The sequence below is a fragment of the Sturnira hondurensis genome, unplaced genomic scaffold (assembly GCF_014824575.4).
Source record: "Sturnira hondurensis isolate 20B ecotype Veracruz unplaced genomic scaffold, ASM1482457v3 Scaffold0004068, whole genome shotgun sequence".
Taxonomy (NCBI): Eukaryota; Metazoa; Chordata; class Mammalia; order Chiroptera; family Phyllostomidae; genus Sturnira; species Sturnira hondurensis.
This window is the reverse complement of record NW_028076699.1, coordinates 6,076,269-6,101,151: the sequence shown is the minus strand read 5'-3', so window position 1 is coordinate 6,101,151 and position 24,883 is coordinate 6,076,269. Positions and strand designations below refer to the sequence as shown.

The window sequence follows — 24,883 nt, the reverse complement described above, 5'->3', positions numbered from 1 at the left end:
AGAAATTCACATTTATAGCATACTGTGTAAGGTTTTTCTGGTCAAGTGCTATGGGAGCAGAGAAGGAATACCTAACCCAGACTTATTGGGAAGGTCAGATAAAAAAGTATTTCTCAGACAGTATGTACAAATGCAGACTTAAAGATAAGAGGTTATATAACTTTAAAAAGAAAAAAATTAAATAGCTAGAATATTAATAAATTTTAAAAAGAAAAAAAATACCCTGCTCATACCTACGTCAATGAAATGCTGCAATAAAAATAACTAAAGAACTAAGAATTCTTAAAGTCTAAGTTGTATTAAGTTCCGCATGGTATGGACTTCTCAACTTCATCTCACACCATTTTCTTCCTAGCTTTCTTTGCTCCACTCATCCTAAAACTAGACTCTCAGTTCCTCATACATCATGCCATTTCCTGACTTAGAGATCTTTATTCACGCTGCATTTTTGTGTAAAGTGCTCTCAGCTTACCCCTTTACACCACTTACTCTTTTGCCTTTTAAACTCTTACTTCAAGCTTCAACGTAAATGTTCACTTTCTCAGAATAACTGTTCCTGTTCTAGACTAAGAAAAATATTCTCGTCCACTTCTTTAATACCACATTTCCCCCTTTAACAAAACTTCTGATACTTAAACCCTTAGTCAATGAATGCCTTCACCAATACCTTACAAACTCTGATGGCAGGAACCACAACTATCTTCTTTACCACTGCCTAGACCTAAGCATGTAAAAACTCAAGAAACCTTATCAGTTGAACTAATTACACATGACAGTTTTAAATATAGAAATCAAGATACTTCAGGATGAGAAAACTGTTCTCTAACAAAGCTCTCCTCCTGACTACCTAAAATAAGGAGGTAAGGACAACCTTCAACCCTGCCACTTCATTTACTATACACAACTGGGTAAATACCGTATTTTTACTATCATAAATAAAAAATATATTTAATACAGTTTTACCATTCAAAAATAAAACATTTTGTAATAAAAACTTACCAAAATGTTTTTCTTATGTCGCTTTTCCTTTATATGTTTATGAGCTCCCTGGATATTTTCGATGTGAATTAAGCAAAGTTTGCATAGATACCGGCAATTGGTATATTCTGGTGAGCGCTGAAAAGTTAAGAAAATAGAGCAGTAATTTTTTTTACTATATATTTTTTACTATATATTGTTTACTATACTATGTAAATACAAGAGAAAAAATAAGCATTGAAGGAATAAGTTTTCACTAAACAAATTAGTACTTATATACCCAAGAGAAAGTCAGCTGTCCTTTTCAAAACAGTTATCATAGAATATCATATACTAATTTCAAACAATATCATGAAAATGCTGAATATTTTATACTTATCTAATACATTCTTTAGAACCCAATGTAAAATAAGAAAGGCAGTCTTATTACTAAGTCTTATTCCAATGCTGCCCCCAAAATTGGTTTTGAATTTCAGTATATAAAAAACAGAATCCACCCTCAACTAGGGGATACAAAAGAATGAACTGCAAATATGGGGGACAATTCCAAAAGCCAAGTTCCAAAAACACTCCAATCACAATCTCATGTGAATGGATAACCTCTGGAGAATATTACTCTGAAAGAAACAATCTGACACATGGAAAGTATCAATCATACTTTAATCAGACTTCACACATGAGTATATTCTTTAAATAATAAAAATCTTAATAATTCCAAAGTGCCTCTTATGTGTGAGGTACCTTCTTGGGTGCTTCACATACAACAAGACTTCTTATTAACTCTTAACCGAGATAATGTTTTTAGAAAGAGGGAGGGAGAAACATCGATGTGAGAGAGAAACATCTATCACTTGCCTCCTCTACACACCAACAAGGAATTGAATCCACAACCTAGGTATGTGTCTTGACTGGGGATCAAACCCACAAACTTTTGGTGTACTGGATGACACTCCAACCAATTGAGCCACCCAGCCAGGGCTACAATGTGATGTTCTAATTATCCTAATAATCCAATTAGATGGGCATTATCTTCATTTATAGTTGTAAAAACAAAAGTTCAAAGAGCTTGCACTTTCACAAGGACATAACATTAAGTGAGAGATACTGAATTTTAAATTCATGCATGACTGAATCCAAAGTCAATTCTCTACCCATAATATTATACAATAAAGATACAAAACATATTAATTACTTGAATTTTAAAATATTGTTTCTAGTACCTTACACTGGAATTGCAGCAATGCTTAATTTTTATCTCAGATTTATCTTCAGAAGTCTTCAACTACTGACAAAAGATTCTCTCACTTCAGAATATTACATACAAGGTCCATCCGGAAAAAGTTCAACCATTAATATAATAAGAATGGTTTGTGCACCATCAATGTAACCTGGCAGCCAAGGAGAGTGGACTGGAATGTGCATGTGTGAACAATGATAACCTCCCTGCACTAGTTGGTGGGGGCTACAAATATCACTGAGTTGAGCGTGCGTATTGAGTGGCTGCCCTATCCCATTCAAAATGACTGAGTGAGTAGAGTAACAAATCTGCATCAAATTTTGCGTTAAGTGGAAACTATGATAAGGCCCTGAAGTAAGAATCTGCCTAATATGTTTGAGAAATTGCAAAAAGGCCAGCATGACAAGGTATTAACAGGAGGCCAGATCACAAGGCCCCTTGTAAGGAGCCTGGCTTTCAAGTAAGAGTTAAGAGGAAGGCACTAAAGGTTTTTGAATAGAGAATTATAAGATCTAAATAATACTTTAAAAGAATCACTTGTCTTCTATATTGAGAATATAAGCAGAAAGAGCTAATTTACCATTATGAGCGTACAGCAATAATCCAGAAGACAGATGATATTGGCTTTATTCAAGGATTAAGAGTGTAAAAATGGCAAGAAGGGTTGAATTCAACAGTTGAAAGCATAAATACAGAATACCTAAAACTAAACCCATGAATACTGACGAAGTCACAAAGAGAGTCATGTGTCACTTACCATATGAATTATAAAATATTCAGACAAGAACATGACTAGATTCCTTTAGTAAGAAAAGTTTAGTAGAAACTGAGTGGTGAGTCAGCAGGCCTAGGATGACATCTCAATTGACCATGGATAAAATTCTAACACTAGAGCCTACTTCTTTATAGGTCCCTAAAATGAAATAATAAAAATTGCCCAACCAGGTAGAATAATTCAATTCCACAGTAGCCAATCTTTGTTTAGTGCTTACTACATACCAGGTACTGCACCAAGAACTTCACTTATATTATCTTATTTAATCCTCACAACAGCCCGTTATTTTCATCAACTCCATTTTAATGATGATGAAACTGAAGTTTAAAGTGGTTTAAATAATTTATCCAATGGTATCTAATCAGTAAGTAAATGAGCTAGACCCAGTGATTCCAAAACCACTAAACACTAGAAAAATGAATCCTGGCTAAGATGGAGGCGTGGGTAGACACACTGTGCCTCCTCCCACAACCAAAATAAAGACAACAACAATTTAGAAGCAAAATAACAACCAGAACTGACAGAAAATTGAACTGTATGGAATTCGGACAACCAAGGAGATAAAATAGACACATTCATTCAGACCAGTAAGCGGGGCAGAGTCTGGCAGGCAGACAGAGAGGGGTCGCGGCACAAAAGTAGTGGCACCAGGCACGAAAAGCACCTAGGGCGCGCAGGCAGCAGCTGGCAGACCCCAGGCACAGGGTAGCAACGGGCAGACCCAGCGCAGCAGCAATTGTGAACTGAGGCACTGCGCAGTCCCACATTCATGCACAGATAAACCAGGTGAAATTGGGGAGTGAGACAGACCTGGCAACCCAGGGTCCCGGCGTGTGAAAATAAAGCCTCAAGACACCTGTGGGAGTTGGGGCACAGGGAGAGATTCCCAGCCTCACAGGAGAGTTTGTTGGAGAGACCCACAGGATCCCAGAATGTATACAACCCCACCCACACAAGAATTAGAACCAGAAAGGCCCAGTTTGCTTGAGGGAAGTGGCAGAGGTGACTGAGATCTGACAGAGAGCGGAGCAAGCACCACTGTTCCCTCTCTGAGCCTACCCCCACATACAGCATCACAACCCAGCAACTGGGTTGTCCTGCCCTGGTGAACACCTAAGGCTCCGCCCCTCATACATAACAGGCACAACAAGACCAAAAAAAATGGCCCAAATGGAAGAACAGATCAAAGCTCCACAGCAAATACAACTAAGCAATGAACAAATAGCCATCCTGTCAGATGCACTGTTCAAAGCACTGGTGATCAGGATGCTCACAGAACTGGTTGAATTTGGTAGCAAATTAAGTGAAAAAATGAAGGTTACACTAAGTGAAATGAAGGAAAATGCACAGGGAACCAACAGTGATGGGAAGAAAACTGGGACTCAAATCAAGGGAGTGGACCAGAAGGAAGAAATAACCAAACAGAAAAGAAGGAAGAAACAAGAGTTCAAAAAATTGAGGAGAGGCTTAGGAACCTCCAGGACATCTTTAAACATTCCAACATCTGGATTATAGGGGTACCAGAAGGGGGAAAGAAACAGCCACAAGTGGAAAACTTATTTGAACAAATAATAAAGGAGAACTTCCCCAGTCTGGTAAAGGAAATAGACTTCCAGGAAATCCAGGAAGCTCAGAGAGTCTCAAAGAAGGTGGACCCAAGGAGGAACACACCAAGGCACATCATCATTACATTACCCAAGATTAAAATGAAGGAGAAAATCCTAGAAGCATCAAGAGATAAGGAGACAGTCACCTACAAAGGAGTTCCCATCAGACTGTCAGCGGATTTCTCAAAAGAGACCTTACAGGCAAGAAGGGGCTGGAAAGAAGTATTCCAAGTCATGAAAGGCAAGGACCTACATCCAAGATTGTTCTATCCAGCAAAGCTTTCATTTAGAATGGAAGGACAGATAAAGTGCTTCTCAGGTAATGTCAAGTTAAAGGAGTTCATCATTACCAAGCCCTTATTTTATGAAATGTTAAAGGGACTTCTCTAAGAAAAAGAAGATAAAAAACACGTGACAGCAAACTCACAATTACTAACCACACCTAAAACAAAAACAAACTAAGGAAACTAGAACAGGAACAGAACCACAGAAATGGAGATCACAGGGGAGTGGGGGGAGGAGGAGAGAGGAAGAAAAGTTACAGAGAATAAGTAGCATAGATGGTAGGCAGAAAATAGACAGGGGGAGGGGGCAAGAATAGAATGGGAAATATAGAAGCTAAAGAACTTATGACACATGGACATGAACTAAAGAGGGGAAATGTGGGTGGGAGAGGGTGTGCGGGGGGGATGAAGGGGGGTAATGGGACAACTGTAATAGCATAAACAATAAAATATATTTTAAAAAACACTAGAAAACTTCTATTACTGACTGTGCAATGTACTACACTAGGTACAACAGAAATTAACAGAAAAATATTCTCATTATAATGAAGCTTCTAGTTTCACAGAAGAGATCATGAAAATTGTTTAAAAATTCCTTTATTATAGTTTCATTTTATTTAACCAGTAAATAAGCACACTAATAAACCTTGAAGTTTCTGCAGAACAGCTAAAATAATAATTTCTGGGCATGGAGAGACTCAGTATTTCCAAGTCAATATTTAACAATCACTACAAGGAATTTTACCCTTTTTAAAATTTTTAGTGATTATTCTGTTATAGTTATCCCAGGGTTTCCCACTTTGCCCCCTACATCCGGCAACCTCCACTACCTCAGGCAATCCCTACACCTCTGTTCATGCCCATGGGTCATGCATGTAAGTTCTTTGGCTTCTCCATTTCATCTACTGTACTATACATTCTTGTGGCTATATGCTGGAAGCTCAGTTGGTTAGAACGTCATCCTGATACACCAAATTGCAGGTTCAATCCATGGTCAGGAAACATACAAGAAGCAACTTACAGTACGTGGAACAACAAGTTGATGTTTTTCTCTCTCTAAAAATCAACTGAAAAATAAAGAGTATACTGTATTGAAAACAAAAGGTTTTAGAGGGCTTGAGAAACAAAGAGATGGCAGAAAGAAAAGAGACTATAGACATCTCTGCTGGTATTGGCACACTAGTTTTATATGATTACTATTTAAATTCAACAACAAATAAAATGTTTCCATGCTTCTAAGCTTTTCTTTCAGACTACACCATTCTTTCTTACCATCAAATATCCATTCTGCCCTAACTTCTTCCTTCTTCCAAGAATTGATCTTTCCCGCTTCATATCCTATCTTCCCATCCAGTCTCCCCCTTATTTTCGTCAAAACACATTTTTCACATTTCCTTTACCCATCCCATATAATTTATCTACCCCGCCCTTCCCCACCCACCTGGCCCACTCCTAGTCACTCCTTTTCACTCCAGCATCACCTCCACTTAAAGCATTCCCCAATTGATGCTTCTCCATCCCAACTCAAGTTGATCATCCCTTTGTCCAAAATTCCATTTTCAAACAATATTATTAGTTTTTTTTACTACTATTATGGTTTACTTGCATGTCTTTCTCTAATTAGTAAACTCCTAGGAAAAGCAATATCATGTTTTGGGGAGGAGTTTTTTTTGGGGGGGTTGTAACATCATGTTTTTAAAAATGCCATGCATACCCCATTCCAACTTTTTATCACCATATCATGACGCACAAAGGCCATGATATGGTGATAAAGGCACTCAATGTTTACCTTGACAATGAAGATCCAGAATAGCTACTAATTCCATGCTTAGGAAAGGGAAAGTGAAAGGAAAGATGAACTAAGTAAAACAGCAAACTGCAAAATAAGGATTCTAACTAGGACCTTGTTAGACTCACCATACAACCCAAACTCTCTCCTACATTACGGGCCTCTACTCTTTGATATTCCTTTCTACTTTCATAGGGTGACTACTCTGTCATAAGTTCTATTAATAACCCAGGACTGCCCTTTTCAATTTATCTATGACCTCTTTTTTCTAAACTATACAAAATCAGACCATTTCTTTCCTGTATTATTTACCAAAAATGATGACCTATTTCCTTGATTGCGTATTCACAAACACCTCAAGTATCTATTTGTGAACAGATTAATTTATTTTCCATTCCTTCAATATCTAGCAGTGTTTTTATTAAGGCTAGGAATGTATACTTCTAAGTTAAGAAATTAATTAGTACTCAGAAACAAGATACCAATGGCTAGAATAGTTCCTAATACATAGATGTTCAGTAAATATGTGAGAAAAAAGAGGTGTTAAAAAAAGGTAAAGGGAAGAGATAAAAGCTAGCAGGAAGGGAGGAAGCCTAGAACATCATGTAGTACCTTCTAATTCATTTGTCAGTCCAAATGAACTGTTAACTTCTAATGGGCAGAAACTGTGCCATATTCACCAATAAATTCCCCATGTCTAGCTCATTTACCTAGAACATAACAAGAACTCAGTATCTATCTAATGACTGCATAAATGAAGGGTCAGCAAATGTCTTCCATTAAGAGACAAAGTAACATTTTGGTAAACAGTAGGTATTTTATGCTTTGTGGGCCATATATTCCTTACAGCAACGACTCAACTTCATTTTGCCATGGTGGCACAAAAACAGCCACAGACAGACAATATGTAAATAAGTGGGGATGGCTATGTTCAAATAAAAATTTGTTTCCAAAAACAAGAGGCTAGGTATATTTATCACACTTTAAAAAACACAAAACAAAAAAAAACAAAAGTAAGAGGACAGGCCATAGTTCTTCAACCCCTGGGATAAATAAATGACGTCAGACTCTTAGAGGTAAGAATTTGCTTGAAAAAGGGAGGGAAGGGAGGAAAGACAGAAAGAAGAAAAGAGGGAAGTACAAAAAGATGAATGCTATCTCTGCCTTAGGAATAGAAGAAAAATTTTAAAAGCTGTACTTGGGAAAGAAAGGTTATGGAACGTGCATTTTCTTCCAAATAACTAAAACAACATAGTATACTTTTTCAAGTCGAAAGATGTGATCTCTTTCTAAGCGTTCTTCTGCTTGTTTTAAGCCTAGCCTCTGCTCAGGTGTCAATGTAGATTCATCTATCACAGTGGCATTTTCTAAATAGTCCATCTCTGAAGAATTTTCTTTATTAGATTCATCATTCTTCATTTTACCTAGAAAAGGAAGCAATCATTTAGTTACCATCATCAGAACTGGTACATTTTTTAAAATGTAATTAAAAACAGACATTCAATTTATACACACATATGAGAAAATATTCTTTCCTTGGTTGTGTAAGCTGGTATACCTACATAAAATGTAAGTAAGAGATATACATGGTATCAAAATTCATGAAGAAAAATCTACGCACAAGTCAAATGCCTACCTTGTTTTTACAATATACCTATCAAAAGAGACAAATATCACTGAGACTTACTATACAAGGCTAACATAACCATCTGCGGAATCTCTGAAGTAAATATGATAAAAAGCTCTTTTAAGTCCCAAAGATTAGTCACTGAACTAAAGTCACTTTAGTAACTTTATCACTACACACTGGCAGCTTAAAGAACATACGTACTCCAGACCACAAACCCACACCTGCCTCCTCCTTCTTTGCTTTCACTGAACTCATGGATATCTCTACCACATCAATATTTTTTCTTAGCCTCCTAACTAGATTGTAATCTCTTTAAGCCCTAGACTGTGTGCTGTCATCTTTGCATTTGTAGCACCTAGCAATACATACCTGGCATACAGTAGGTTCTACCATCAGTATGATTTTTTAATTACAAATTGAATCATGTTATTCTCTTGCTTAAAATACTTAAAAGTCCTTCTCAAAGAGTCAAAATAGAGCTTAAACTCTCTAGCATATTACACAAGGCCTTACCTTCATATAAAGGCAGTAAACAGAATACAACTTAATTTCATGTTATAGTAAGTGCTACAAAGGAAAAAAGCAAGTAACTGAGAGGGAAATCAACTTTATATATGGGAGTCACAAAAGGTGTACTTAAAAGTTTAACCTAAGACTTCAAGAAAGAGAGCTGTGCTGTCTATATTTCTAAACTTACATCCTGTTCTAACACCTGTCACTTTATTCATACCAAATGTGCTAGAATGGATCACTGCTACTTCAAATCTCAATGCCTTTACATGCACTGTTCACTCTACCACCAAAGCCCTATCCACTTAAATTAGTAATGTTTACCTGTTCTGCATATCTATTATCTCTCTATTATCTCTATGATCTCACATTTGCACAGTAACGTAACTTATATTTATCTATCTCCTATACTAGATGAGATGAATTTCATAATGTCAATGACTAGGTCTTATCTAACTTTGTACCTTCAGAATTTAATACAATGCCTAGACCAGAGATAACACTTAATAAAAGTATATTGAAGAAATTAATCTAGATATATCCAAAAGCATATCTAAAACTAAATGCTCATAGATAATCAACAAATCTCTCCACTCTCCTCTTAAAAGTCAGTTACATGCCATCTACAAGAACTCTGATGATCAATTCTACCTTTTGATAGCACTATTTTTCTGAACAAAACAGAAGTATTATGCCTATGAAGGTGATGTCTCCCATACCACAAAAGCAAAGAATAGGCAGGTGAACTCTTATATAAAGATGTTATACAAAGGATTTTAAATTATTGTCAGGAGGACAATGATGTACCATGAGCAATTTGCAACTGTGTTCTAATGTTTGGAAAAATAATTTAGGTTTTTTAGTAATAATTTTATGATGGAAATGAGAAAAAAAGGTGAAATCCTCCTCACTTCAACAGTTCATGAAAAAGGATAGCAGCAAGGCAATAATATAATATTCTGTCCTTCTCTATATGTACAACTTGCCCTATGTGACAATAATTTAAGAAATACTTAGCTAACCTAGTGCCACTTCTAATGTTTGAATCCTTTTTATAGTATCTTTATGAAAGAGTTTGCCTTCATATTCTCTGCTTTTGTTATTCTCTGCTTTTTAAAGGACAGACATCACCTCCAGAGGCACATCAGCAAATCCTGCAATATTATAATTTCTACCAATATAAAGAATTAGAGAAAACTACCTTTCTTTAAAAATAGAATTTTAAATATTAAAATTAAAATCAGATTATTTAATTTCCTGAAATCAACATTAAAATTAAATAATGTCAGGCAGAATTTCCCAAACTTTGTTTCACAGAACACTAGTTCCTTAAGATGTTAATACTCTCACAAAACAAGAGTTGAAAATAGGTATTCATAAAAAAACCTACACACAAATGATTACAGTAACACTATTCACAACAGTCAAAGGTGGAAACAACCCAAATGTCCATCCCTAAATAAATGAAGAAACAAAATGTGACATAACAATACAATGGGATATTATCATTCAGCTGCCTAGGTCAGGCTGCCGTAACAAAATACGACAGACTGGGTGGCTTACACAACAGAAATTTATTTTCTCACAGTTCTGGAGACAGAAAAGTCAAGAATAAGGTGAGAGGGGTTGGTGTCTGATGAGAGTTCTCTCTCCTTGGATTGTAGACAGCCACCTGACATGGCCTTTCCTTGGTGCAGGCACTGAGAAAGATCTTCCTCTTCCTCTTCTCATAAGGCCTTCAATCCTATGCACTTAGGACCCCATCCTTATGACCTCATTTAATCTTAACTATCTCCTAAAAGCCCTTATCTCCAAATACAATCACATTGGGCATTAGGGATTCAACATAGGAATTTTGAGGAGACACAATTAGTCTACAGCATCAACATTAAAAAGGAAAGAGGTACCAGTATATACTATATAAATGAACCATGAAAACATGATGGTTAATGAAGGGAGCCAGACACACACAAAAAAACATCTATTTTAAGATTCCATTTCTATAAAATATCTAGAATAGGAAAATACATAGAAACAGAAAGCCAATTAGTGGTTGTCTGAGGCTGGTGTAAGTGAGAAAAGGGTTTCCTTTAGGGGTGATGAAAAAGTTCTGCAATTAAGACAGTAATAATGGTTGTAGAACACTGTAAATGTTCTTAATGGCACCGAACTGCACCTTTAAAATGGTAAATCTTATATGTATTATACCACAAAAAATTGTTAAATATGGAGTTAACATATGATTCAGCAATTCGACTCCAACATATATATCAAGGACAAATGAAAACATACAAATACATCCACACAAAACCTTTTAAACCAATGTTCATAGCAGCATTTTTTATAATAGCCAAGTGATGGAAACAATTCAAATATCTATCAACTGATGAAAGGATAAACAGAACGTGATACAGCCATATAATGAAATATTATTTAGCAATAAAAAGGAACAATGTATTGATATATGTATATCACCACAGAGATGAATCTTTTCTTTACTCCTCACCCAATGAATGCTTATTGATTTCAGAGGGAGAGGGAGAAAGGGAGGGAAGGGATAGAGAAAGAGAAGGAGAAACACTGATCTGTCTCCCATATATAGCCCCACCAGGGACCAAACCCACAACCTAGGTATGTGCCTTGACCAGGAATCAAACCCTCAACCTTTTGGTGTACAAGACAATGCTCCAATCAATTGAGCCACCACGCCAGGGCAACATGGATGAATCTTGAAAACATTATGCTAAATAAAAAAGCCAGACACAAAAGGCTATATGCTGTATGATTCCATTTACATAAAATAGGCAAATAGAGAAGGTAGATTAGAGGCTGGCAGTGGTTAGGAGAAGGGGGTAATGAGTACCTTCTAACAAATATAGTTTCTTTTGAGGGTAATGAAAATGTCAGGAATTAGACAATGGTGATGTCTACGTGCTCTTTGAATATACTAAAACCCACTAAACTGTATATTTTAGTCACTAAATTGTATATTTTTAAGTGACAAATTTTATGGTATATGAATTATATCTCAACAAAACTATTATATAAGAAGATACATTCAAAAATTAGACAGATCGTGACAAGGACTGTGGAGAAAAATTAAATGGGTAAAAGGTATAAGAGTATTAGAAGGTAGAGGTGAAGGCTGTAAATTTTAGATAAGTGATCCAGCAAAAGTCTTACTGAAAAAATGAAGAAGGTAAGAGAGCTAGCCATATGGGTATCTTCATTCCCAAAAAACCTCTGGGAATGAAGCCTGAAAATCTGTATTTTAATATGACTCCCAGGTGATTCATACGCCTATTAATGTTTGAGAAACCCAGATCTAAAATACTTTCCCCTCAAATATTTATTAGGCTCATTCTCTCACTTCTTTCAAGCATTTGCTCTAACATCACCTTCTCAGTGACAATTTAAACTTGAAACACCACCACCAGACAGGGTAGCATCATTCTCTATAACCTTTATCACCATCTAACTTATTACATAATTTTGTTATTTACTGCATTTGCTGTTTGTCTCCTCCCACTTAGAATATTAATTCCATAAGAGCGGTGTGGTCTGTTTTGTTTATTGCCATAATCCAAGCTACTAGATTAGTACCTGACACCCAGCAGACTCCCAGAAAAATATTCACTGAATGACTAAATGGATAAATTAAAAATGGTGGAAGTGCTAAGTCAGAGCTAGTTAGGCCCAATAGAGATTAGCCCACTAAGCTCAGGTGGGCATAGGAGCAATCAAATTTCCATAAAGTCTAATAAGTCCAAATAGACAATGATCCACATATAAAGGTTTTGTTTTATTTACAAAGTGGTACTCTAACAAGAAATATTTCAAATATTATTAATTGAGATTTTTTCATATGGTAAAGTGCTAAAGTGACTTCAAGGCAGTTATTATACATATTAAACAGAATTCTTTAAAATAGAAGCACTTATTTAATAAAAATGATTGCTACGCAGAACTGTACATCATTTTCATTAACATGACAAACCAAGTCTCCCAAAAAGACTTTTACTTGGTCTACTAGTTTCCTTAAGCCAGCTCAGCTGTTCTCCATGTTAACAAATAACAAAAGTGCACTCTACTAGATTATTTCACTTAACATGCCTAACATAGGCAGCAGACTCTCTACTTTATAAAATGAGGAAATTGAGGAACATTTTAAGAGATAAATAACTTACACAAGATTACAAAGTTTTTAAGTGGGGAAGATGGGCTTCAAAACCTATGGGATTTTACTTCAGGGCCCAAACTCTTAGCTATCATATGATCATCTATTTTAAAAATATAATCTTTAAACCAGACTTTTCACTAATTCAAGTAATAAGAACTTCATAAGTGACCTTGTGCACCAGTTTTTTTGCCAACTTCAATCATTCACTTATTATCATGTTTAAATTTGCCATATCTAAACTCTACAAGCACTATTATTTACTTGATATTGTCCTCAAACTACTTTTGTTGGCCTTGTCCTAAGCCTTATCTATAAAATTATGAAGTTGTTATTTTATCTTATACACCTAAAGATACCACTATCAATATACAATAATCTGTACCACCATAAACAAAGAGCTATTTCTGAACTCTTTACCAGCGTTTCTCAAAGTGTGTTAAATAAGGATTTAAAAGTAGCTTTTGTGTTTTCTGTCTATACATCGAGAAAAGGCTTTATTCTTTTAACCACAAAAACATTGAGAAAAAAGACTGCCAAAGAGAAATCATTAAAATCAGAATTAAAGTACTCAAAAGACAAGAATAATATTTATAAATAATTAATTAACCTCAGAGTAAAATCCCAGAAGAAAATGAATTTTACATGGATAACTCTCAAGTAAACTGCAACAGTGTCCTAACCAATCTGTGGTTTCAGTCTTGTTCTCATAGAAGAATATGCTGCACTGTAGTCAACCCAAATATATATATTTGATATATATACATACACTAGCTAAAACTCTTCAATTGCTTCTCATTGTGTGTGTGTATATATATAACACTTTATATACATATATAGTACACATATATATATAGTGTGTGTGTATGTGTATGTGTGTATATATATATATATATGTGTGTGTGTGTGTATATATATATATATATGTGTGTGTGTATATATATATATCACTACCTAAAACTCCTCAATGGCTTCTCAAAACACTCACAATAAAGTCTAAACTGTTTATAATGGCCTAAAAGAGCCTTCATTCTCCAATTCTCGAGTACTTTTCAGTAGCATTTTTGCCACTTTCCTCAATTCCCTCTTCTACTCATACTGAATCTGTCATATCTGCAGTCTCAAATTTATATCATGCATTTTTTTCAACCCAAAGTCTAAATTTCTCAATTAAATCATGTGCATTCTCAACTCAAGTTTCTGACATAACTAAATCACCACTTTTATCTGTATCACTTCCATCTAACTAAGCTTCCTTGAGGTCTGGGGCTTTGGGGTTTGGTTTTCCACTGTAAACACTGCTTGATATATAATAAAAACTCAATACACACGTTTGGTGAGTGAATGAGCAATACATTACCAGGACCATTCAGAGAGTCTGAGAAGAAAGAGGAGAAAAGGGAGAAGGAAGGTGGAAGAAAAGGTGAGGGGAGGAAACATTCTGAGTATACTGCCTATAGAAGTCACTAAATTTATATTTGCACAGGCTTTTTACCTACCATAATAAACATAAAAGTTCTTTTTTAGCTTAAAGAACCACGTTATTTATGTCCTTCTGAATTACAAAGTGGTCAAAATAAAACTAGGGATTTAGTATTAATGTAGGCAAATCCCTCCAAAAAAGTGACTTGCAGGATAATCTAATTTGTACTTACTCAAATCATCTGATATGTCTTCAATTCCTGAGGTACTATCATCAGATTCACCAGTATTATCTGTAGATGTTTGTTGCTTCTGAGATTGTGGTAAATTTTCCAGAGTAGATCTTTCTCCCTCTACAACATCAATATTCACTTTGTCCAGAGAAGTCAAGGAGCTTGGAATTCTTTTCCCAATCTGCTGTAATTCTGTCTGTCTCAGGTTTTCTTTCAGCCGTAAACTGGGCACCTTCTCTGCTTCTGCTGGTGAACTAGGAACCTTTTCTGATCTCATCTGAAAACTAGGTGCTTTTTCTACTTTTTTCTGTGAACTAAGTGCCTTTTCTGTTTTCACTGGTGAATTATGTGACTTTGGTGATTTTTCTGCTTTTGCCTGTAAATTGGATGCCTTTTCTACTTTAGCCAGTGAAACAGGTAACTTTTCTGCTCTGACAGGTGAATTAGGTGACTTTTTTGCTTTGCAATGACTTTGATCTCGAAGGACTAACCCCAAATCTTTAGGGTCTGGAACACTGGCAGCATTTACTTTACATGATTTAACTTCTGTTTTTTCTATGCAAATATCATTTTGCTTATTTTTTTTAGTACTATTCCTATTTGGAGAGCTGGTCCCAATTTCTTTTATGGATTTATCATTTCTGGCTTTCAAAGTCTGATTAGTTACAACTCTAACTGTTCTGCTTTCTTCAGAAAAAGCCCAAGCATTCTTCTTTGGTTCATGATTTTCATTTTTAGAGGTCTTAGACTCTTCCATTATTTGAAAACCTGCTTCTTTCCAATTGTGATATTGTAATATAGCAGATCTCCAGTAGTTTGAATTGCTTCAAAATCCAGTTTATGCAAGAGCTATGGAATTAAAAAAGAAAATACATGTTATTTAAAATGCAAAAGTCATTTTCCAAAAATTAGTGAGACACGAGCAAACTTAAAATTTGTTCTCAAAACTAAAAAATAAATGGAAAAAGAGTTTAACTCTGAAAACTATATGAGAAAGAACTAAAGCCCATTTGGTAAGTAATAGCCAAATGTTTATAAAGAAGGTTCTAATGCAATTATGGCAATGTACCACCAAAACAAGGGAATATTATAACTAAAATATTTTATATTACTCAACAAAAACTTCAACTAAAAGGAAAATAATTGTGATGTACCACAAATAACATAAAAGTAAATGGAACAAAGAAAACACAAGAATTCCAATCTATATGCAACATAAGAAATTAATTCATAAAGTCTAACTGGTAGGATCTTGTTCGCGTGACTTTCCTATTAAAATACTACATATTTATGTCACTAACTTTCAAACTTGGCTCTCTAAATATAGGGACACAATTCAACATATTTTTCCACCTTTGAAGTATAAAGGACTTTAATAAATTCTTCTGAAATTAAAAAAACTTTTAAACAACAGAAACCCAGAGTTAAAAAATGAGAGTAAAATTTTGTATAATATTATAATGATGGATATGTGTCAGTATACATTTGTCAAACTGCATAGAATGTATGAAACCAATGTAAACTACAGACTCTGGGTAATAAAGATGTGTCAATGTAGGTTCCTGGCTATAACAAATGTACTACTGTGCTGCAGGGATGCTGACAGTGGGGGAGGCTATACTCTGGTGGGGAAGGGAATAGTAGATGGGCATTCCGTTCTTTCTGAACTTTCTGTTCAATTCTGCTGTGGAACTAAAACTGCTCTAAAAAATGTTTTTAAAAAGATGACAGTAAACACATTAAAATCAGAACTCATTTCAATTCTAAATATAATAGGAACAATTCTGCATTTACCAGAGAATATAAACTATAGCAGTTTTGTTAAATCAGTCCAATACTAGAAATATATTATATATAATACTTATGAAAAGCAGGGATTTTTTTAACTGTTCACATTACCCTGTAGGCCTTAAATTCAGACTTATACCTCTAAACAAAGATTAACAACACTGGTAAAAATTAGAGTCAGCAAAAGCAAACTGCATGTGTAGCAGCTTTAATTTTACTTGGTTAATTTATTAAATTACATATTTAGGCAGTAGAACACCTCTAATATTATAATTATATTACACAAACAAAAATATTACCAAAAATAAAAAGATCAGAACACAAATCATTTACTGCCAACTACCTGTATTTATGCCAAAGCACAAACACAAAAAAACTGAACTCACCTAGTTATATCTCCACTGAAACATCTTACTCAACTTGAACCCAGCTTTTATAATTCCTATTGGTAATAGAGTCCTCTATATCCTATGTCTTGATCTCTGTCCAGATTGTCTTTTATTTTAAAAAGAAAATTTACTAGTCTTCCTAAATTATTTTATAAAGCAATATTTTAAGAAATTATGATAATTAATATTTAAGCCAAAACCATACTAGATTTTCACCATTCATTTCTTTTTGAACTACCATTATTTTCCAGTAAAAAGCTACAGCAGTTTTATCCAGTAAATACTCTGGGTTTTGGATATTTGAATTTATTTAATTAATAGATTTTGCTTTCATTACTTTTGATAAAGAGTTTTATTGTCAAACTGTTGTCAAATATTTGACTATGCCTTGTAGAAACTGCTACCAAGTTCCTAATGTTAAAAATAAAATGAGTTCTATTTCTAAAAGTTTAGTTTTACCTAATCCAGTAACTGAAATATTTTAAATTTTCTAATACTATTCTATGATTAAAGGCTCCTGAATAACTTTGTGGATGTCATCTTAGTGACAAAGGCCATAAATAAAAAACTCTATATATCAAATCTGCATATAAGCTACAAAGATTTTTAAAAATCAAGTTAATATAAATAAATGCTAGTGAAGAGTTCAAGACTCAGAAAATTGTCAGGTTTCACTTGAAGGTAATATTTGTTTCATATAAATAAAAGTACATTTAAATTTTTCATAGAAATATGTTATGAAAAAAACTAAACTATCATGTTTTCATTTCTAAGAATTCTCTAAATCTCTGATTATTCTTTTCTATAGCATTCTGATCTTGTCTTATAAGTTGATGAGACAAGAAATCATAAAAAATCTTCTGGTTTTTGAAAATACTAAACATTTTCCTGAAAATTTTTTCTGCTCACTGTACTGCTTCTTGAGTTCCTATTTATTTGTTTTCTTCTCTATCAAGCACACTAATATGCATAACAGAGGTCTCAGAAGGAAGAAAACAAAAAATACTTTAAAAATAATAACTGAAAACTTCCCAAACATGATGAAAGACACAATTATACACATCCAGGAAGCTAAAAAACCCAAGCAAAATAAACTCAAACCAATCCATACTAAGATACATTATTGTTAAATTGTTGAAAACCAAAGACAAAGAGAAAATTCTGAAAGCAAAAGAGAAGCAACTTCTCATGCACAAAGGATCCACCATAAGTTTTAACAGCTGATTTCCCCAGAAATCATGGAGACCAGAAGACTATGGATGCCATAGTTGGAAGTCCTAAGTACACAAAATTGTCGACCAAGTACTTAATAGCCTTGCAGCAAAACTATCCTTTATAAAGGAGAAATTATGGAACTTCCAGATAAACAGAAGCTAAGAAAGTTCATTACCAGCAGACATGCTCTACACGAAATGCTAAGGAAAGTTATTAAGGCTGAAATGAAAGGACACTAGACAGCAACTTAAAGCCATAAGAAGAAATAAAGGACACTGATAAAAATAATTGCATAGGTAAATAAAAAATCTAGTATTACTGTACTTCCGGTTTGTTACTTTTCCTACATGATTTAAAAGGCTATTTTATGTACCAAAAGACAGTTATAAACTATGTTAATGAGCACACATGTATAAAGATGTAATCTGTGACAATAACAATATAAACAGAGATATACCGGATCAGAGTGTTCATATACTATTGAAACTAAGTTGGTATTGCTCAAACTTAGCTGTTATAAAATTTATTAGCTATACTGTCTCCAAGGGAACCACTAAGAAAATTCGTAGACTTTATTTATTTTTAGAGAGGGGAAGAAAGGGAGGGAAACATCAATGTGTGGTTGCCCCTCACACAGCTCCTACTGGGGACCTGGCCTGCAATCCAGGCATGTGTCCTTACTGGGAATCAAACCAGCAACCCTCTGGTTCATAGGCCAGTGATCAATCCATTGAGCCAGGCAGGACAGGGGATACTAGGCAGGGCAGAAAATAATTTATTAACCAAAGACAAACCTCATGATCCTTTGTGTGATGTGATTAAGTCATGTGAATAAGTTGGAAGAGGCAGATTCAGCTGGGGAATTTTTCCATGATGAAAATGTGCTCTGGTACAGGACACAGGGCCCACACACTTGCTTATGAGGTACTATGATTAAAGAATCATCATATCATAGGATTTTACACAATGGAAAACATGCGAAGACATAAACTGATTAACTTGTCATTATCTAACCTCTGATTTTCCCTCCCGTGTGCCCCCTTCACATAATAATGTTTATAAAAGTGAACAAGTATCCCTCACTTTCACCCAATTTACATTGTTTAGGAGTAACTGGGAAGTACTGTTTATATCATGTTCAGGATACCTATTTCAAATGAATCAGAATGCAATAAAGTAAAATAAATTATTTTAAAACAAAAAGTACTCTGGCCACGTGGCTCAGCTCGTTGGAGCACTGTCCCATATACCAAAAGGTTGCAGGTTTGATTCCTGGTCGAGCCACATACCTAGGTTGTGGGTTCAATCTCCAGGGGGGTGCATACAGGAGGCAACCAACTGATGTATTTCTCATACTGATGTTCCTCTCTCCATACCCCCCTGGCCCTTCCTCTCTCTCTAAAAATCAATAAAAACATATCCACAGATTAGGACTAAAAATAATCAAAAGCCCTGGCTAGTGCGGCTCAGTGGATCGAGTGCCAGCCTGTGAATCAAAGGGTCACCAGCTCGATTCTCAGTCAGGGAACACACCTGGGTACTGGGCCAGGTCCCCAGTGGGGGGCACATGAGAGGCAACCACACATTAATGTTTCTCTCCCTTTTTCTTTCTCCCTCCCTTCCCCTCTCTAAAAATAAATAAATAAAATCTTCAAAAATAATAATAATAATTAATAGAGGAATCAGACAAAATTAATAAGGAAACACAGGTTTGAATAACACTATATACCTAATATATATTCAGGAGAATGTAACCATCATAAGCAGAATACATATTCTTCTCAAATGCACATGGAACATTCTCCAGAACTGTTATGTTGGGCCACAAAACAACTCAATAAATTTAAAAAGACTGAAGACATACAAAGTATCTTTTCTCATTACAATAGAAAATTAGAAATCAAACCAATAACAGAAAAAAAACCTGAAAATTTCACAAATATGTGAAAATTAAACAATGTACAACCAACCAATGGATCTAAGAAATCACTGGAGAAATTAGAAAATACTTTGAGACAAATGAAAACTTATATTTTACCTACATTTTTAAAATGGTGATAAAAGAAAGCTTCACATGATTTTTAAAGAATAATAAATGAACACTAAGAACCACTGTACATTAATTGGATAACTTTGATACAATGGGCAAATAAATCCCTATAATACACAAACTACAAATACACTTCTAACCAGAAAATATTGAATTAATCAACCCTCCCAAAAAAAGCCAAGAACCAGAAGGTTATAATGGTGAAGTCTACTCAATATTTAAAGAATTAACATCAATCCTTCTCAAATTCTTCCCCAAAAAAAACTGAAAAGGAAGAAACACCCTAATCCATTCTATAGGCCAGAATTACCTAGATACTATAAATATACCTGCAAAACAAAAATCATCAAAATATCCACAAACCAAATTCAACAGGAAATGAAAAAGATTATATACCATCACCAAGAGATTTATCTTCAGTATATGAAGTAAATCAATGTGATATATATCACATCAATAAACTGAACAGAAAAACACATGGTTACATCAACTGATGCAGAAAAAAGCATTGGATAAAACCCAGCATGTTTTCATGATAAAAAAACTAAATTAACTAGTACTAGTAATAAGGGAGAGGAAGGGAGGGAGGGATTACAACTATCAATAAAACCAGACTCACTATTAAAAGACTGAAAAGTTTTCCCTTAAAATCAGGAATAAGAAAAGATCTCTGCTTGTGCTAGTTCTATTGCTCTGGAACTTCTAGCCAGAGCAATTAGGAAAATAAAAGAAATAACAGGCATCCAAAATTGGAAAGGAAGAAATAAGGAATTAAATACTGAACAATAAATTTATCCAAGGAGACAACAATTTGTACACTGAAAACTACAAAGTTTACTGAAAGAAATGAAAGATTTAAATAAATGAGCTCTGGTTGGTGTGGCTCAGTGGATTGAGTGCCAGCCTGTGAATCAAAGGGTTGATTCAATTCCCAGTCAAGGCACAGGCCTAGGTTGCCAACCAGTCCCCCAGTAGGGGGAACTCGAGGGGAAACTACACATTGGTATTTCTCTCCCTCCCTTCCCCTCTCTAAAAATAAAAAATGAAATCTTAAAAAAAAAGACTTAAATAAATGGAACATTCCCTGTTCATAGATTCCTTCCAGCCTACCCCCCCACCTCTTCCTTGCTGTTCCCCTTTCAAATTCTGATCACTGCTAATGAGATGCTGGGAAGGAGGAGTATTTAAAGCTCATGTATCCTACAGCCACAAGGGAATGGAGGCTGGGAGACATGCCTTTTACAGTATTTATCATTTGCTTAAAAGAATTAATCACTGAACCCACTGAGTATTGTTATTAAGCTCAAGAGCCCCCAAAACTGTTCAGGCTGCTTTCCCAAAGCCACAGAAAGCTGGCAACGGAGAAGAATTCATGAACTGCAGCCCACTGTGTACTCGCCCACTTATGCTCTTCATGTAAGTCATAATTATTATTGTAAGCAATAATTTATATAAGCAATAATTTATATTGCTTACAATATTAAGATGCCAATAATACCCAAAGTGATTGACAGATCCACTATCAAAATAACAATGGCAACTTTTGTAGAAATAGAAAAGCCCACCCTGAAATTCATAAGAAATTTCAAGGCACTCTGAATAGCCAACACAATCCAGAAAAAGAAAACGAAAGTTGAAAGTTTCACACCTCTTGACTTCAAAATTTACTACAAAGCTACAATAATCAAAACGGTACAGTACTAGCATAAAAACAGGACATATAGATCAATGGAATAGAAAGCTCCAAAATAAACCCTCATATACTCAGTCACCTGATTTGACGAAAATGCTACAAGTATTCAACTGAAGAAGCAGTCTTTTCATCAAATAGTGCTTGGGAAACTGAGTATCCACCTCAAAAAATGAAACTGAACCTTCATCTTACAAGAGCTACAAAAGTTAACTCAAAATGGATCAAATAAGACAAGGTTTACAATTAGTAAAACACTAATTGTAAAAGCAAATGAGTGGAAAAACTCAAATGACCACCAAAAGGGAACTGGTAGAAAAAACTATCACAAAACCATAAAATATATTATTACTATGCAGCTGTAAAATAGAGAAAGTCTCTATTTTGCTATGGAGTGCAGGTAAAGATATAGTGTTAAGTGAAAAATAGTAATATACCACATTTCACCATGTATAATGCACTCCTGTGTAATGCACACCCATGTTCTGTGTGCATTATACACGGATTATTACACCCATCATATATAACACACACCCTTAGTTTCCCCTCAAAAATTTGGGTAAAAGAGTACGCAATATACACAACAAAATCCAGTACATAACAGGATACTATATGTTAATTTTGAATAAGAAAGAAGAGACTACATATACTTATGTTTTCCAAAATGGAAAGATAAAAACAAAAGGATCAAAGACCTAAATTTAAGGACTATACAAAAACTATACCTGCCCTGGCTGGTGTGGCTCAGTGGACTGAGCCCCAGTCTACAAACCAAAGGATCACTGGTTTGAATTCCCAGTCAGGATACATGCCTGGGTTACAGGCCAGGTTGGGCCCGCAGTAGGAGGCACACGAGAGGCAACCACATATTGATGTTTCCCTCTCTCCTTCCCCTCTCCTCTCTCTAAAAATAAATAAATATTTTTAAAAAAAACTATACCTTATGTTCTAAACTACATACAAACACGAAATATGGAAACTATAAATTTTTGTGACCTTGGGTTTGGCAAGTTTCTTATATACGACATCAAAAGCAGACAAAAGAAAATAAGTTAGAGTTCATCAACTTCATTAAAAATTAATGCTATTTTCTTTAACATCCATCTTGGCAATGACTTTGGATCTGACATCAAAAGCAAAGGCAACAGAAGCAAAATAAACAAGTGGTACTACATCAAACTAAGAAGTTTGTTCAGAGAAAAGAAAACCATTAACAAAATGAAAAGGCAACCTACAAAATAACAGGAAATATTTGCAAATCATGTATCAGATAAGCAGATGTAACCAAAATACATAAAAAACTCAACAGCAAAGAAAAAGCAGATTAAAATATGGGCAGAGAATCTGAACAGACATTTCCCCAAAGACGACATACAGATGGCCAACAAGTATGTGAAAAGGTGCTCCATATCACTAATAATCAGGGAAATGCAAATCAAAACTACAATGAAATATCACCTCACACCTGTTAGAATGGCTGTTATTTAAAAAAAAATAAAGACATTAAGTACTATCAAGGATGTGGAGAAAATGGAACCCTTGTACACTGTTGTACATTGGTATGGACACTATAAAAACATGGGTCCCGCCAAGATGGAGGCTAGGTAGAAACCCTTCACTTCCTCGAACAACCAAAAGGAAGATAATAATCAATCTAAAAGCAATAAGCAACCAGAACTGCCAGAAAATCAAACTGCATGCAACCCCAACAACCAAGGAGTTAAAGAAATATTCACCAGACCAGTAGGAGGGATGGAGACTGACAAGCAGGAGAGTGGAGAGGACACACGGCAAGGTGAGGATCGTGCAGGCAACAGCTGCAGACCACGCTGAGCCAGCAGAGCTGGCTGAAAGGGAAACTAAAGCCTCAAGCTAGGTATAAACTACCAAGGGGTGTTGCTACGGCAGGAGAAACTCCCAGTCTCACAGGACAGAGTTTGATGGAAGGTGGGGCTACAGCCGAGCAAACCAGTTGCATTCTTCCTTCTCTGACCCCTCCCCCAAAGACAGCGCCACAATGCAGGAAAGAGGGTTGCCTCACCTGGATGAATACCTAAGGCCCCGCCCCCCTACAACACAACAGGTGCACCAAGACAAAGAACTATGGCGCGAATGAAATAGCATTTCAAAACTCCTGAAAAAGAGCTAAGAGATGAGGAAATAGCCAACCTATCTGACGCAGAGTTCAAAACACAGGTAATCAGAGTGCTCACAGAACTGATTGAGCTTGGTCTTAAAGAGAAGGAACAAGTGAAGGCTACCCAAAGTGAAATAAAGCAGAATATACAGGGAACCAACTGTGACAGGAAGGAAACCAGGACTCAAATCAACAATGTGGAACAAAAGAAAAAAATAAACATCCAACCGGAACAGAATGAAGAAACAAGAATCCAAAAAAATGAGGAGAGGCTTAGGAACCTCTGAGACAAGTATAAACGTTCTAATATCTGAATCATAGATGCACCAGAAGCAGAAGAACAGCAGCAAGAAGTTGAAAACTTATTTTAACAAATAATGAAGGAAAACTTCCCCAGTCTAGTAAAGGAAATAGACTTTCAGGAAGTCCAGGAAGCCCAGAGAACCCCAAAGAAATTGGGCCCAAAGAGGAACACACCAAGGCACATAATCATTAAGTTATTCAAGATAAAAGATAAAGAGAGAATTTTAAAAGCTGCAAGAGAAAAGGAGAGTTACCTACAAAGGAGTTCCCATAAGACTATCAGCTGATTTCTCAAAGAAAATCTTACAGGCAAAAAGGGGCTGGAAAGAAGTAATCGAAGTCATGAAAGGCAAGGATCTGCACCCAGTATTACTATATCCAGCAAAGCTATCATTCAGAATGGAAGGGCAGATAAGGTGCTCCCCAGGTAAGTTAAAGTTAAAGGAGTTCGTCATCACCAAGCCATTATATGAAATGTTAAAGGGACTTATTTAAGAAAAAGATGATCAAAACTATGAACAGTAAAATGACAACAAATTCACAACTATCAACAACTGAACCTAAAAAAACAAACAAAAGACTAAGCAAACAAGTAGAACAGGAATAGAATAGCAGAAATGGAGATCACAAGAAAAGGAGGGTTATCAGTGGGGAGGAGAAGAGGGGAGA

At 35.3% G+C, this 24,883-nt stretch overlaps 1 protein-coding gene across 11 annotated transcripts in view; it reads right to left on the bottom strand.

Annotated features, from left to right (window-relative positions):
- Positions 1–24,883, bottom strand: part of TUT4 (terminal uridylyl transferase 4) — a 127,250-nt gene that overhangs the window by 85,733 nt on the left and 16,634 nt on the right. For all 11 annotated transcript variants that reach the window (XR_005066024.1, XM_037043266.1, XM_037043274.1 and 8 more), the window contains exons 2-4: positions 14,643–15,491; positions 7,931–8,094; positions 1,000–1,116 (exon numbers count right to left, since the gene is read on the bottom strand). Coding sequence is in view for 10 of the 11 variants with exons in the window: in XM_037043266.1 (XP_036899161.1) it covers positions 1,000–1,116; positions 7,931–8,094; positions 14,643–15,399 (1,038 nt within the window). In the remaining variant the exon portion in view is untranslated. The remainder of the gene's footprint in view (positions 1–999; positions 1,117–7,930; positions 8,095–14,642; positions 15,492–24,883) is intronic.